This window comes from Neovison vison, chromosome 12 (assembly GCF_020171115.1).
Source record: "Neovison vison isolate M4711 chromosome 12, ASM_NN_V1, whole genome shotgun sequence".
Classification (NCBI taxonomy): Eukaryota; Metazoa; Chordata; class Mammalia; order Carnivora; family Mustelidae; genus Neogale; species Neogale vison.
The window spans coordinates 55,744,101-55,760,533 of NC_058102.1; the positions used below are offsets into that span (position 1 = coordinate 55,744,101).

At 37.8% G+C, this 16,433-nt stretch overlaps 1 protein-coding gene across 1 annotated transcript in view; it reads right to left on the minus strand.

Annotated features, from left to right (window-relative positions):
- LRP6 (LDL receptor related protein 6) overlaps window positions 1-16,433 on the minus strand; it is a 179,493-nt gene that overhangs the window by 9,077 nt on the left and 153,983 nt on the right. Inside the window, exons 18-19 of the mRNA XM_044227959.1 lie at window positions 3,649-3,885; window positions 2,681-2,791 (exon numbers count right to left, since the gene is read on the minus strand). Of these exons, the coding sequence (XP_044083894.1) occupies window positions 2,681-2,791; window positions 3,649-3,885 (348 nt within the window). The remainder of the gene's footprint in view (window positions 1-2,680; window positions 2,792-3,648; window positions 3,886-16,433) is intronic.

Below are 16,433 nucleotides of genomic sequence, written 5' to 3' on the forward strand. Positions count from 1 at the left end.
TTCTCTGATCTCACCTTTACATGTTCTCTTGCTGATACCCCTCCTCAAGACATTGCCTGTATTCTGGCAATCCCAGTTACATGTAGTTTCCCAAAAGTGCCTGTTTCACTCTGTTTTTGGATAGCATATTCCTCTGCTTGGAATACAATCTCTCCATTTATCTGTTTAATTAATGCTATCACTGATCAAGACCCAATCTTAAGTACCAGTTTTCTAAGATATTGTTTCCTTGATGAACCCCATCTTCATTCCTAAAGACTGGACCACTCTCTTTTAAAAAAATTTTAAAAATTAACATATAATGTATTATTAGCCCCAGGGGTACAGGTCTGTGAATCATCAAGCTTACACACTTTCCAGCACTCACCATAGTACATACATTCCCCAATGTCCATAACCCAACCACCCCCTCCCTCCACCCCCACCCTCCAGCAACCCTCAGTTTGTTTTGTGAGATTAAGAGTCTCTTATGGTTTGTCTCCCTCCCGATCACATCTTCTTTCATTTTTTTCTTCCCAACTCCCCAAGCCCCCCACTTTGCCTCTCAACGTCCTCTTATCAGGGAGATCATATGGTAATTGTCTTTCTCTGACTTATTTCGCTCAGCATAAGACCCTCTAGTTCCATCCACATCATTGCAAATGGCAAGATTTCATTTCTTTTGATGGCTGCATATATTCCATTATGCACACACACACACACACACACACCCCACACCTTCTTTATCCATTCATCTGTTGATGGACATCTAGGTTCTGTACACAGTTTGGCTATTGTGGATATTGCTGCTATAAACATTCGGGTGCATGGGCCCCTTCGGATCACTACATTTGTATCTGTAGGGTAAGTACCCAGTAGTGCAATTGCCAGGTCGTAGGGTAGCTCTATTTTCAACTTTTTGAGGAACCTCCATGCTGTTTTCCAGAGTGGTTGCACCAGCTTGCATTCCCACCAACAGTGTAGGAGGGTTCCCCTTTCTCCACATCCTCGCCAGCATCTGTCATTCCCTGACTTGTTAATTTTAGCCATCCTGACTGGCGTGAGGTGGCATCTCATTGTGATTTTTGATTTGTATTTCCCTAATGCTGAGTGATGTGGAGTACTTTTTCCTGTGTCTGTTGGCCATCTGGATGTCTTCTTTGCAGAAATGTCTGTTCATGTCTTCTGCCCATTTCTTGACTGGATTATTTGTTCTTTGGGTATTGAGTTTGATAAGTTCTTTATAGATTTTGGATACTAGCCCTTTATCTGATATGCTGTTTGCAAATATCTTCTTCCATTCTGTCAGTTGTCTTTTGGTTTTGTTGACGGTTTCCTTTGCTGTGCAAAAGCTTTTGATCTTGATCTTTGCCCTTGCTTCCCTTGCCTTTGGTGATGTTTCTAGGAAGAAGTTGCTGGCGGCTGGGGTAGAAGGGACCACTCTCTTTTTTGATGCTACTACTTATACAGATCTCTATTACAGTACACTTAGTATCACTTATTACATTCCCTTATCAAGAGTGTCTACTATGAGCCATAGATATTATATACACTGAATTGTTTAATTTTCTCACAGCCACCAAGCTAAATATTATTTTCATTTTAAAGATAACAACAAATAATTTGCTGGTAAGAGGTGGAGCTAGAATTAAAATCCATCTCCATTTAGCTTTAAAATCTTTATTCTTACTACTACCTCAACCAGAGAGGACTGAGAAACTTGGTACAGGAACCCTCAACACATGGCAGGTATTCAGTCAAAGCCTGCTGAATAAATGAATAGGTTCTAAAAGTCTTAGCAAGGACCCCATTTGAATTTTGTAAAAATACCAGCTTGAAGTTTTCATTACGTGTAAAGAGTTTTTAAATGAATTCTACCTAAATTCCATTAAATCAGTCTGACAGGGTAGACCTGCCTTATGCTGAATTCTATTCAGAACTAAGTTTATCACTTTGGGATATATTTTATGTCAGGGCATTTGTCAATAGTTATGAACCTTGATGAAACTATCAGTTATGTACGCTAGAGTCCTTAGGCATAGGGGTATATATTGGCCTACGAATCCTCAGCCTTCATTTTAAGGAAGCTCTTAAGGTCATTAAGAAACTGGTAGAAACATGTCAAGAAAAAGTGAGAGATGATAAACATGGGCTAATGTTCAGAATCTCAAGTTTACACCACTGATTTCTACATATCTAAATGGTTTGAGAATTTCCTAACTTTAGTTGTGGCAAAATAATATTTATTCCTTTCTGATGTTTTCCTTAATGTTTCTGTGAAGATATTTGTGCAAATAAAACTGCTATCTGTAAGAAATTATTAAAGCAAAACAAAAAATTCCTGGTACAAATAATTAACTTAATATTAATGCTTCTTTTCTTCTTCTTCTTTTTTAAGATTTTTATTTATTTGTTTTAGGGAGAAAGAGAGAGCACAGCAGGTGGAGAGGGAGAGATTCTCACACAGACTCCCAGCTGAGCAGGAAGCCCAATGTAGGGCTTGATCTCCTAACCCTGAGATCATGACCTAGCTGAAATCAAGAGCTGGACACTTAACTGACTGAACCACCCAGGCACCCCTAATGCTTGTTTCTTAATAAAGAAATACTAATTATAAGAGAAACTCACCTATGAAGAAAAGGAAAAAGTATTTTAAAAATTCTCCCATAAGAGCATTATATAAGGTTTTAGTCCTACTTACAACAATCCAATTCATCTGACTTGTCACTGCAATCCACATTATGATCACATTTCTTATGTTTTCCAATGCACTGACCGTTGGAACAGCGGAACTGATCAATTAAACAAAGCACTGGGGGAAAAAATGTAAATAGTTTACTTATTTTTACTAGCATGTAAAGTCAAAAAGTACTTTCTGGGTGTAAATGAAAAACAAATTAGACTTTAAAATATAACTTAAAAATTATTCTCTGGGGATTTCCATTGGTAGAGAGAAAAGAGTGGAAAAAAAGAAATCCAGCAGGAAATTTCCTATTTTGTTCTTTATATGAAATTAGGATCCTCTTTCACTAATAATTCTGATAAGAATTAAAGAATTCTATCTATGTGCATTTTTTTTTTTAAGGTTTATATATTTATCTGAGAGGAGAAAGTGCACATGAGCAGTGGGGAGGGGCAGTGGGAGAAGGAGACTTCCTGCTAAGCAGGGAGCCCGACATGGGGCTGGATCCAAAGGATACTGGGATCATGACCTGAGCGGAAGGCAGAGCTTAACCTATTGAGACACCCAGGTGCCCTCTATGTGCATTTCTAGACATTAAACAATTCTAGAGAATTTGTTTTTACCATGTTAAAGGTTAGTGGTGCAAAGAGGAAAATATGAAACTATTTTATATTGTAATAGACAAAGCTACTAATTCAGAGTTCACTGGAAACAAGGACTATTTTTACATACTGAAGGTCTAACTTTTGGGCCTCATCCCTCAATCTGCAAAGCTTATTAAGGTGTATAGACCCCATACACTTAAACCTATGTTTAAGTGGAGTAAAACAACAATTTGGAACATGCTATTAGGTTAAATATCATTAAGTCAAATGCACTTGAAAAAACCCCAAATCTACTAAGCCAAAACAATACTCTAAATTTTAAACAACTGAACATTAATGGAAAAAAAGACGACACAACCAGGCCCCAGGAATTTTGGATACCTTCACAGTTCTTCTCATCTGATTTATCCTGGCAGTTTGCATCTCCATTGCATCGGAGGGCACCATCAATACACTGCCCACTGGCACACTGAAACTGGGATTCTGAGCATACAGGACAGTTGAGCTCATCACTATGGTCTTCACATTCAGTAAACCCATCACAGCGCCATGCCACAGGGATACAGTCAATTTCTCCCGTGAAACAAGTAAACTGCTGAGGAGAACATGTTGGGGGTTCTTCAAATGAACAAGGGGGAGAAAAGTGACAAAAACACAACAGTCACACAAATGTACAAACATACTTGAGTGAAGCTCACTTAATAATTAACATAGGCAAAACATTTAATAGATAAAATCTGTAAACTAACCCATCTAACCAGAGGAGAAATACAATTTTTACACTACTACATTTAGATTTACCAACTTGCAAAAGTATAAGACAGAAAGTTTGCTCATATATTATAATTCAAGTACGATTATTTGCAATCCATTATAATCTCACACATAACCGAGGAATAATCACTAAAATCATCAACCTACAAATGTTTTAAAGTTAGCCTAGAATTCATAAGTTTTCTAGTGCTGAGGTTCTCAAAGAGTGCTCCAGGAATAGGGGATCTACAAAGTCAAAACCATTTTATAATAATACTGAGATGCCATTTGCCTTTCTCGCTACACTTGCCCTGACTCATCAAAAGGAATGACTGGTAAAAGTCTTGGCACCTTAGCAAACTCAAGGCACTGGTATCAAACCATTACTAGTAGTCACTGCATTCCATACAACCACACACTCACAGTTTAAAAAAAGAAAAAAAAAAAAAAGCCAGTTTTATTTTTAAATGTTCTTGATGAAAATATTAACTATATTAAAATCAACTCTTGGAATACATGCTGTCTCTTCAATAGTTTGAAAATGGGAAGAATGTGTAAAAATTCATGTTGTATACCTCAGTATGACAGTTTCTCATGGGAGACTGTGAGGTGTAAGCTCAGACCAAAATGGAATGCCATTTTTATATTAAATTGAAAGAACTGACAAATAAACTATAGTTATTTACACTTAGGTATCTGGCAAGAAGTTAAAAAAGAAAAAATGAATTAGCAAGGAGAGAGTCAAGGTGGTGGAGGAGTAGACCTCAGCTTCGTCTGGTCCTAGGAATTTGGCTAGATAGCTATCAAATCACTTTGAACACCTGTGAACTCAACTGGAGATCTACGAAAAAAATAACTGCAACTCTACAAATAGAAAAGTGACCACTTTCTGCAAGGTAGGAGGTGTGGAGAAGTGAATCTAAGGCCATATATTGGAAGATAAACTGAGGGGGAAGGGAGCCTCCAAAAGCCAGCACCCAAAAGTGATAGAGCAACAGAGCACAAATCTCACAACTTTTAGAAGTCTGCCCTGGTGAGAGATGTCCCTGCCTAAAAGGTGCCAGATGGCGAAGCAGGGCGGAAACCTGGGTGGGACAGTGTGGTCTCGGGATCCTCGGGGTCACAAGACAACCAGGGGTGCCTGAGCCAGCAGAGTTCCCAGGCATTGGAGCAGGGAATGTGGCTGCAATCAGTGAGCTCAAGAGAGGGCTCTCAGCTTGGGGCTGCCATATACTGCCAACCCAGGCACGGTGGGGCAACTGCTCTCCAAGCAGGGGCTCAGTGAGCAGCAGACCCACAGCAAGACCCTACTTTCTCCCCTGGGGAGAGTGGCACAGGTGCACATCACACAATTCTGTAGGGGCTGGATCCTTGAAACGGGGTTGTGGGCCTGAGATAGAAATGCTTGGTCACAGGCTGGGTGAGCACAGATAGCGGTCAGAGATGGAAGTGACTGACTGCCTTTCCCTGAGGGCACACTGAGGAGTGGGGCCCCAGCTCTCTGTGCAGGGGCTGGAGATTGGGAAGCCACCATTTTCACCATCATCCTCTAAAGGGAATGGAAAGCCTTCAGGGAACAAAAGTCACAGAGGATAATCTGGAGCCACTTACTTACCTGCCTCCTCGCAGAGGCAGCGCAATTCCACCTGGGGCAAAGACACTTGAGAATCAATGCAACAGGTCCCTCCCCCAAAAGATCAGCACAACATCCATCCAGCTAAGCCCAAGTTCATCCACCTTCATACACAAATGCAAAACTACGGCACCAGGGGAAAATAGTATATAGAATTCATGGCTCTCCCCCACCACGATTTCAATTTTAATTTTTTTGTCTTTCCTTTTCCAACCAATTTCTTATTTTAGCAACTTTAAAAATTTTCATTTTTACAGTTAAATTCTATCCTTTTAATTTTTGTATATATATAAGTTTTTCTTTCTTTATAATTTTGGGATGCAGTTTCTTCTAACAAACGGACCAGAATATATCCAGAATCTAGTGTATGAACCTGTTCTCTTTACCTGTCTGATCATATATATTTTTTTTACTTTACTTTTTTTTTTTTTGCCAAAGTCTTTTTAAAAAGTATCTTTCTAATCACATTCTATCTTTTCAATGTATTTAATTTTATTTGTGTGTGTATGTTTTTCTTTCTTTACAATTTTGAGATGTAATTTTTTTCTAACAAACCAACCACAATACACTCAGCACTGTTCTGTTCACCTGTCTGTTTATAATCTTTCTTGTTTTTTTTGTTTTTTTTTTTCTTTTAGCATTCATTTTTACAGTTACAGTCTATCCTTTAATTTTATTTAATTTTATTTTTGTACATATATAAGTTTTTCTTTCTTTACAATTTTGGGACCCAGTTTTCTCACAGACCAAAATATACACAGGATCCAGTGTATTGCTCGGTTCTGTTCAAATGTCTGATTATATGCTATATTTTTTTAATTTTAATTTTTGTCTTTTTTCCATTTGGGGTCTCTTCTGATTTGTCTAGTCTATATTTCTCTGGCATTGCTGCCATTTTAGTACTCTGTTCTCTCATTCAGCTATTCTTCTCTGGGCGGAATGACAAGACATAAAGACTAACCTCAAAAAAGAGAACAAGAGGCAGTACTGATTGCCAGGGACCTAATCAGTATGGATTTAAGTAAGATGTCAGAACTACAGTTCAGAATAATGATTATAAAGATGTTTGCTGGGCTTGAAAAAAGCACAGAAGACACTAGAGAATCTCTTTCTGGAAAAATAAAAGAATTATAATCTAATCGAGTCAAAATAAAAAACGCTATTAGTGAGATGCAATAAAAAAAGGAGGCTTTAACTGCTAGGAGAAATGAGGCAGAAGAAAGAATTAGTGATACAGAAGACAAAATGGTGGAGAATAAAGAAGCTGAACAAAAGGGAAAGGAACAATTACTGGATCACAAGGGAAGAATTTGAGAGATAAGTGATACCATAAAGAGAAACGATATTGGGGCACCTGGGTGGCTCAGTGGGTTAAGCTGCTGCCTTCGGCTCAGGTCATGATCTCAGGGTCCTGGGATCGAGTCCCGCATCAGGCTCTCTGCTCAGCAGGGAGCCTGCTTCTCTCTCTCTCTGCCTGCCTTGCCTCTCTGCCTACTTGTGATCTCTCTCTGTCAAATAAATAAAATCTTTAAAAAAAAAAAAAAGAGAGAGAGAAATGATATTATAATGAAGAGGAAAGAGAGGGGCAGTAAGTATACGGGAGCAAATTATACCAGAGAACTTCCCTGATTTGATTTGGGGAAGGAAATAGGCATTCAAGTCCAGGAGGCACAGAGAACACCCCTCAAAGTGAATAAAAATAGGTGAACACCCTCACATATAAAAGTGAAACTGCAAATTTCAGAGACAAGGAGAAAATCCTGAAAGCAACTCCAGACAAGAGGTCTGTAACCTATGAGGGTAGAAACATTAGACTGAACCACAGAGACCTGGCAGGCCAGAAAAGACTGGCATGATATATTCAGGGTGCAAAATGAGGAAAAATATGCAACCAAGAACACTTTATCCAGCTAGGATGTCATTCAAAATAGAGATATAAGAAACTTCCAGGACAAACAGAAACTAAAAGAATTCATGATCACTAAACCACACCTGCAAGAAATATTGAAAGGGATTCCGTAAGTGAAGAGAGAGCCCAGAAGTAACACAGACCAGAAAGGAACAGAGACAATATAAAGAAATAGTGACTTTACAGATAATACAATGGCACTAAATTTGTATTTTTTAATAGTTACTCTGAATGGTAAATGGGCTAAATGCCCCAATCAAAAGATATGGAGTATCAGTTTGGAAAAAAAGCAAGACCACTGATATGCTGTCTGCAAGAGATTCATTTTAGGCCGATAGACATCTCCAGATTTAAACTCAGGGGATGGAAAACCATTTATCATGCTAATGGAATCAAAAGAAAGCTGGGTGGCAATCCTTATATCAGACAATTAGATTTTAAGCCAAAGATGGTAATGAGAGATGAGGAGGGACACTATATTATAACTAAAGGGTCTATCCAACAAGAAGATCTAACAATTGTAAATATTTATGCCCCTAACATGGGAGCAGCCAATTAAATAAACCAATTGATAAAATTAAAGAAACACATTGATAATAATCAATAATAATAGGGGACATCAACACCCCATTTTACTGCAACAGACATATTGTCTAAGCAGAAGATCAACAAGGAAACAAGGGCTCTGAATGACACACTGGACTAGACAGACTTCACAGATATATTAAGAACATTCCATCTCAAAGCAAAAGAATACACATTCTTCTTAGGTGCACATGGAACATTCACCAGAACAGATCATGTACTGGGTCACAAATCAGGTCTCAACTGGTAACAAAAGACTGGGATCATTCCCCGCATATTTTCGGACAACAATGCTTTGAAACTTGAACTCCATCACAAGAGGAAAGTTGGAAAGAACTCAAATATAGGGAGGCTAAAGAGCATCCTACTAAAGAATGAATGGGTCAACCAGGAAATTAAAGAAGAATTTTAAAAATGCATGGAAACAAATGAAAATGAAAACATAACTGTTCAAAACCTTTGGGACACAGCAAAGGCGGTCCCAAGAGGGAAATCTATAGCACTGTAAGCCTTACCTAAGAAAGGTCTCAAATACACAACATAACCTCATACCTAAAGGACTGAAGAAAGAACAGCAAGTTAAGTCTAAACCCAGCAGGAGAAGAGAAATAATAAAGCTTAGAGCAGAAATCAATGAAATAGAAACCAAAAGAACAGTACAAAAAGATCAATGAAACTAGAATTTGGTTCTTTGAAAGACTTAATAAGATTGATAAGCCCCTGGCCAGACTTATCACAAAGAAAAGAGAAGGGACCCAAATAAAGAAAATCATGAATGCAAGAGGAGAGATCACAACCAACACTGAAGAAATACAAACAATTTTAAGAACATATTATGAGTAATTATATGCCAACAAATTGGCAATCTGGAAGAAATGGATGCATTCCTAGAGATGTACAAACTACCAATACTGAAACAGGAAGAAAAAGAAAATCTGAACAGATACATAACCACGAAGGAAATTGAAGCAGCAATCAAAATTTCTAAAAACAAAACAAAACAAAACAAAACAAAAACAAACCAAGAATCCAGGGCCAGATGGCTTCTCAGGGGAATTCTACCAACCATTTCAAGAAGAATTAATACTTATTCTTCTGAAACTGTTTCAAAAAATAGAAATGGAAGGAAAACTTCTGAACTCATTCTATAAGGGCAGCATTGCCTTGATCCCAAAGCCAGACAAAGACCCCACCAAAAGCGAGAGTTACAGACCAATATCTCTACTGAACATGGACGCAAAAATTCTCACCAAGACACCAGGTGGGGATTCAACAGTGAATTAAAAGGATTATTCACCATGACCAAGTGGGATTTATTCCTGGGCTGCAAGGGTGGTTCAACATCCACAAATCAATCAATGTGATAACACTATGTTAATAAAAGAAAAGACAAAAACCATATGATTTCTTTAATAGATACAGAAAAAGCATCTGACAAAGTACAGCATTCTTTTTTAATTAAAACTCTTCACAGTGTAGGGACAGAGGGAACATACCTCAATATCATAAAAGCCCTACACAAAAGCCCACAGGGAGTATCATTCTCAATGGGGAAAACTGAAAGCTTATGCCCTTAGGTCAGGAACAAGGCAGGGAAGTCCACTATCACCACTGCTGTTCAACATAGTACTTATGCTAGTCTCAGCAATCAGACAACAAAAATAAATAAAAGGCATTTGAATTGGCAAAGAAGAAGTCAAACCCTCATTCTCCCCAGATAACATGATACTCTATGTGGAAAACTCAAAAGACTCTACCCCAAAACTATTAAAACTCATACAAGAATTCAGCAAAGTGGCAGGATATTAAATCAATGCACAGAAACCAACTGCATTTCAATGCAAAAAATGAGACAGCAGAAGGAAAAATTAAGGACTTGATCCCCTTTACAACTGCTCCCCAAACCATAAGATACCTAGGAATAAGTCTAACCAAAGAGGTAAAGGATCTATACTCAGAAAACCATAGAATGCTCATGAAAGAAATTGAGGAAGACACAAAGAAATGGAAAAATGTTCCATTCTCATGAATTGAAGAACAAATATTGTTAAAATGTCTGTGCTACCCACAGCCATCTACACATTCAATGCAATTCCTATCAAAATACCATCAGAGCTGGAACAAATAATCCTAAAATTTGGAAGGAGCCAGGAAAGACCCTGAATGGACAAAGAAAAGTTGAAAAAGAAAACCAAAGTGGATGGCATCACAATTCCAGACTTAAAGATCTATTACAAGGTTGTAATCATCAAGACAGTGTGGCACTGGCACAAAAAGAAATGCGAAGATCAATGTAACAGAATACAGAACACAGAAATGCACCCTCAACTCAATGGTCAACTAATGTTTGACAAAGCAGGAAAGAATATCCCATGGAAAAAAGATGGTCTCTTCAACAAATCGTGTTCAGAAAATTGGACAGCCACATGCAGAAGAATGAAACTGGACCATTTCCTTATACCTTACAAAAAATAGACTCAAAATAGAGGAAAGACCTAAATATGAGACAAGAATCCATCAACATCCTAGAGGAGAAGACAGATAGCAACCTCTGTGACCTGGGCTGCAGCAAATTCTTGCTAGACGTATCTCCAAAGGCAAGGGAAACAAAGGCAAAAATGAACTACTGGGACTTCATCAAGATAAGAAGCTTTTGTACAACAACGGAAAGAGTTCATAAAACCAAAAGACAACCAACAGAATGGGGGAATATATTTGCAGATGTCTTATCAAATAAAAGCCTAGTATCCAAAATATTTAAAGAATTTATCATATCCAACACCCAATGAACAAATAATCCAATCGGGCAGAAGACATGAACAGACATTTCTCCACAGACATACAAATGGCCAACATGAAAAAGTGCTCAACATCACTCAGCATCAGGGAAATATACAAATGAAAATCACAATGAGACACCACCTCATACCAGCCAGAACACCTAAAATGAACAAGTCAGGAAACAAAAGATGTTGGTGAGGATGTAGAGAAAGGGGAACCCTCTTAACACTGTTGATGGGAATGCAAGCTGGTGCAGTCACTCTGAAAAGCAGTATGGAGGTTCATCAGAAAGTTGAAAACAGAGCTACCCTATGACCCAACAATTGCACTACTGGGTATTTACCCCAAAGATACAGATGTAGGGATCCAAAGGCACACGTGCATCCCAATGTTTATAGCAGCAATGTCCACAATAGCCAAACTATGGAAAGAGCCCATATGCCCAGTGACAGATGAATAAAAGATGTGGTATATATACATACTATGGAATACTACTCAGCCGGCCAAAAAATGAAATCTTGCCATTTGCAATGATGTAGACTGAACTGGAGGGTATTATGCTAAGTGAAATAAGTCAATCAGAGAAAGACAATAATCAAATGATCTCACTCATATGTGGAATTTAAGAAACAAAACAGAGGAACATATGGGAATAAAGGGAAAAAAATAAAATGAGATGAAATCAGAGAGGGAGACAAACCATAAGAGACTCCTAATTACAGGAAACAACCTGAGGGTTGCTGGAAGGGAGGGAGCAGGAAAATGGAGTAACTGGGTGATGGACATTAAGGAGGGCAAGTAATATAATGAGCACTGGGTGTTATACAAGACTGATGGATCACTGACCTCTACCACTAAAACTAAGAATACATTATATGTTAATTAATTGAATTTAAATAAAAATGAATTAGCAAGCCTGTTACTTCAAGGAAAACAATGGCAAACATCACTGTACTTTTGCAACATATTATAACACTGGAGCTTTCAATCAGAAATTATAATTTTGGAAAACCTGTACCCAACACTGCAAGCTTGACAGATTCCCCCTAATTAAAAAAAAGTTTTTTCTAATGAGATTGGTGGTGATATAAACATGTGATTTTTGATATCGTTTAAAATCTGAAGATCTGGAATTTCTGACTGGAATTCTAGTATTTCCAAATGACCATGGTGTAAAGTTACAAAATCATGCCTGGGTAAAATATCCATTCGGAGCACAAAACAGATCAAGGATTTTAATATAAGAGATTATAAAAAGTTAATATGGTTTCAAATTCCATACAGCAACTTAACCTACAGGAAACTACCACTTACAATATCTGGTACAGAATTCAAGATATATGCAATATTATTTGAAAAGACTATTACTATAGCTCTCTGTTCACCAACTACACTTCTGTCTGAGGCTAAATTTCCTTACGTATTTCAACCAAAATCACATACTATAACAGACTGAATGCAGAAGCAGACATGAGAATCATGAGAACCACTGAAGAGACTTAGAAAAATGTAAAAACAACGTCGCATTTCTCACTAAAATTATTTTGTTTCAGAAAATACAGCCAACTTTAACAGGTTTAACTTGAGAACATGTAAGGGTTTATTATTATTTTAATTTTTTAATGTTCTTGGTTTTCATTTCAACCACTAAATACAGATAAACATAACCTATGCAAACAAAAGGTGTTTGGGGTCCTCAATAATTTTTTAAAATGTAAAAGTTGCTGAGTTTCTCTGAGAATTCCCACTCAAGCCCAATTTCCTTGTTTCTGCAAATGAGGATACTGAGGTTCAGAGAGGCTAAGTGACTGCCGAAGCTCACAGCGCTTCCTATAAACAAGTGATAATTTAAAAAAAAAAGACAGTACCAGAAGGGCAGTCTCCTTAGTTTTTGCCCACTGTCTTTACTATTATATAGCACAGCCGTGCTGACTTCATTTAAAAACCTGTTAGTAAATTTACTAGATAACATAACTTTATTAACATGACTATGGATCAGAAAACCTTTTATCATTTTTTAAAAGATTTTATTTACTTGTTTGAGAGAGAGAGCTAGAGAGAGAAGGAGAGAGAATCTAAAGCAGACTCAACACTGAGCAAAGAGTCTGAAGTGGGGCTCAATCTCAGGACTGCAAGATCATGACCTGAGCAGAAACCAAGAGTTGGATGCTTAAAAATGAAGCACCCAGGAGCCCCAAACCTTTTATTTTTAAAATGGAGAATACTGTAAATCACAGGTGAACAGTTTGCATGGGGTATTTGAGATAGTATTTAGACAGGAATTTGAACCCATTACGTATTCAGCATTATAAGAGATCATGTGGAGATAAAAATAGGTAAAATATATGGTCCATGTTCTTAAAGAACTTTTAATTTGACTGGGGCTAGGAAGAGACTCATTAATACAACACAAAACATCATTCTGAATTGCATATCAGGCAAACTGTGGTAACAGTGTTACAATTCAGAGAAACAGGAGAACAATAATGGCTATTGAAAGTTTAAAGATCATGAGGAGATGCTCCCTGAAAAATATCTAAGGTTTAGGATGGCATGAAAAAAGAAAAAAAAAAAAAAAACTCTGGAATACCACAAGTAAGTCCACTGAGGTAAAGCAAAACAGGACCTGCAACAGTAATCATCAAACTCTAAATAGCCAAACAAAAATAAAGTGAGATACAAAAGGCAATGGATAGGTAAGACAGGCTCAAATGAAAACACATCCTGAAAGTCAGGCAGATGAATTAAAATTCTGTATTTCATTTGCCTCCACAGTAAAATCAATGTTAAATTACAAAAACAAAACAAAACAAAAAACACCCCTTTAAAAAAAAAAAGATTTTATTTATTTACTTGACAGAGAGAGAGAGAGGATGAGCACAACTAGGGGGAGCAGCAGGCAGAGGGAAAAGCAGGGAGCCCAACTCGGGGCTCAACCCAGGACCCTGGGGTCATGAGCTGAGCTAAAGGCAGATGTTTAACTGGTTGACTGAGCGACCCAAGTGCCCCCCACCCCCCAAAATCTTTTTTTAGAAAAGATCTTATTTCATTTCTTAAATATTTTATTTATTTATTTGACAGACAGAGAGCACAAGTGCAGCAGGGGAACTGGCAGAGGGAGAGGGAAAAGCAGACTCCCCACTGAGCAGGGAGCCTGATGTGGGGCTCCATCTAGGATCCCGGGATCATGACCTGAGCCGAAGGCAAACCCTTAAACTGACTGAGCCACCTAGGCGCCCCTGCAGTTTTATTCTTCAGAACCAAAAAACAAAACAATTAAAATGCCCCTCAACAGAATAAACTGTGGCATATCTTTACAATGAAACACTACTCAGTAATAAAAAGAAACAAATTACTGATACACTCCTCTATAGAGCTAAATCTCAAAATCTTAAGTAAGAGAATCAGACACAAAAAGAATACATATGGGGCACCTGGGTGGCTCAGTGGGTTGAAGCCTCAGCCTTCAGCTCAGGTCATGCTCCCAGGGTCCTGGGATTGAGCCCTGCATTGGGCTCTCTGCTCAGCAGGGAGCCTGCTTCCCTCCACCCCACTGCCTGCCTCTCTGCCGATTTGTAATCTGTCAAATAAATAAATAAAATCTTAAAAAAATATATGCCATGATTTCTACATAAATTTCAAGAACAGGAAAAGCTAAATTATGGGGATAAAAATCAGAATAGTGTTACTTCTAGAAAAGAAGTGGCTATGGAAGGATACCAGGGTACTTTTTTTTTTAAAGATTTATTTATTTATTTATTTGACAGAGAGAGAGAGATCACAAGCAGACAGAGAGGCAGGCAGAGAGAGAGAGGAGGAAGCAGGCTCCTCGCTGAGCAGAGAGCCCGACGCGGGACTCGATCCCAGGACCCCGAGATCATGACCTGAGCCAAAGGCAGCGGCTTAACCCACCTAGCCACCCAGGCACCCCAGGGTACTTTTTTTTAATGACAACATTGTATATCCTGGTTTGCATGTTGGTAACACATTTACTAAAAGGTGCCATTATTTTAATGCATATATTTTTTAAAATATTTAATACATGCATTTAAAATACTCACTAAATGTGAAGAAAAAACACAAAGGTCTTTTTTTTTTAAAACTTTTTTAAACTTTTTTTTTTTTAAATAAACATATATTTTTATCCCCCGGGGTACAGGTATATGAATCACCAGGTTTACACACTTCACAGCACTCAGCATAGCACATACCCTCCCCAATGTCCATAACCCCACCCCCCTTCCCCCAACACCCCTCCCCACAGCAACCCTCAGTTTGTTTTGTGAGATTAAGTGTCACTTATGGTTTGTCTCCCTCCCAATCCCATCTTGTTTCATTTATTCTCCTATGCCCTTAATCCCCCCTGTTGCATCTCCACTTCCTCATATCAGGGAGATCATATGATAGTTGTCTTCGCAAAGGTCTTTTAAAAGACATTTTCTAAGTGGAAGATGATATCCTTGACTCAGTTTTATCTATGTTACCATTACATAAAAGTAATTTTTCTAAGATTTGCCTTATAGTAACAACCTAGGACCTTGATATGGAAATACTTGCTAATTTTTTTATTGTGGTAAAATATATGTGACAAAGTTTACTTATTTTTTAAAAGATTTTATTTATTTATTTGACAGACAGAGCACAGGCAGGGGGAGCAGGAGGGAGAGGGAGAAGCAGCCTCCCCTCGGAGCAGAGAGCCCAATGTAGGGCTCAACTTCCACGACCTGAGCTTAAGGCAGATGCCCAGGTGACTGCACCACCCAGGGGCCCCAACCTTTACTATTTTAACCACTTTCAAGTATACAGTTCAGTGGCATTAAGTACATTCACATTATTGTGCAACACTTGCTATTTTGTGGAAAGACACTTCAAGTACCAGAGCTTAACGTTTACCATGTTTACCAAGTACATAGTTGCTCTCCCCAACTAAACTAAATGCTCTATCTCAAAGATCTTCAAACCTCCTACAGTCCAAGCAGAGTGCCTCACAGCTGCTACTCAATACGTTATTTACTTTTTTTTTTACAAAAGTAAACTTAGAATAAAATATTCTTATAATACCATCTTATCAATAATTCTGTATTTTGAATGTATAAACCAGTCTTTGTTCACAGAAGTATGTACTTTATGCAGTTGTCATCATAGAGAAACATGTAAAAAAATTTTTTTTCTATTTAAGCCAAATTTTGGCTACATTCTTTACATGAGTTGATGGTCATAATGTTTAACAGCTGTATAAACTCAGTTATTTTACTTCATTTTCCTATCATTAGAAATTAAATGGCTTTCAATCTATAAACTGCCACTGTAGAGAAGAGTCTTTTCCCTTCAACTGAATTAACTTAGAATTATTGCCAAGAGGAGAATTTCTGAATTAAGGGAGTGAATATTATTACGTTATTTGATGCTACCATACTATGCTTTAACAAAGGAATGTACCAATTTGTTATGCTCCCATGAGTGATTGAACCAATTTCACTACCATATTATATTAGAGTGATATTA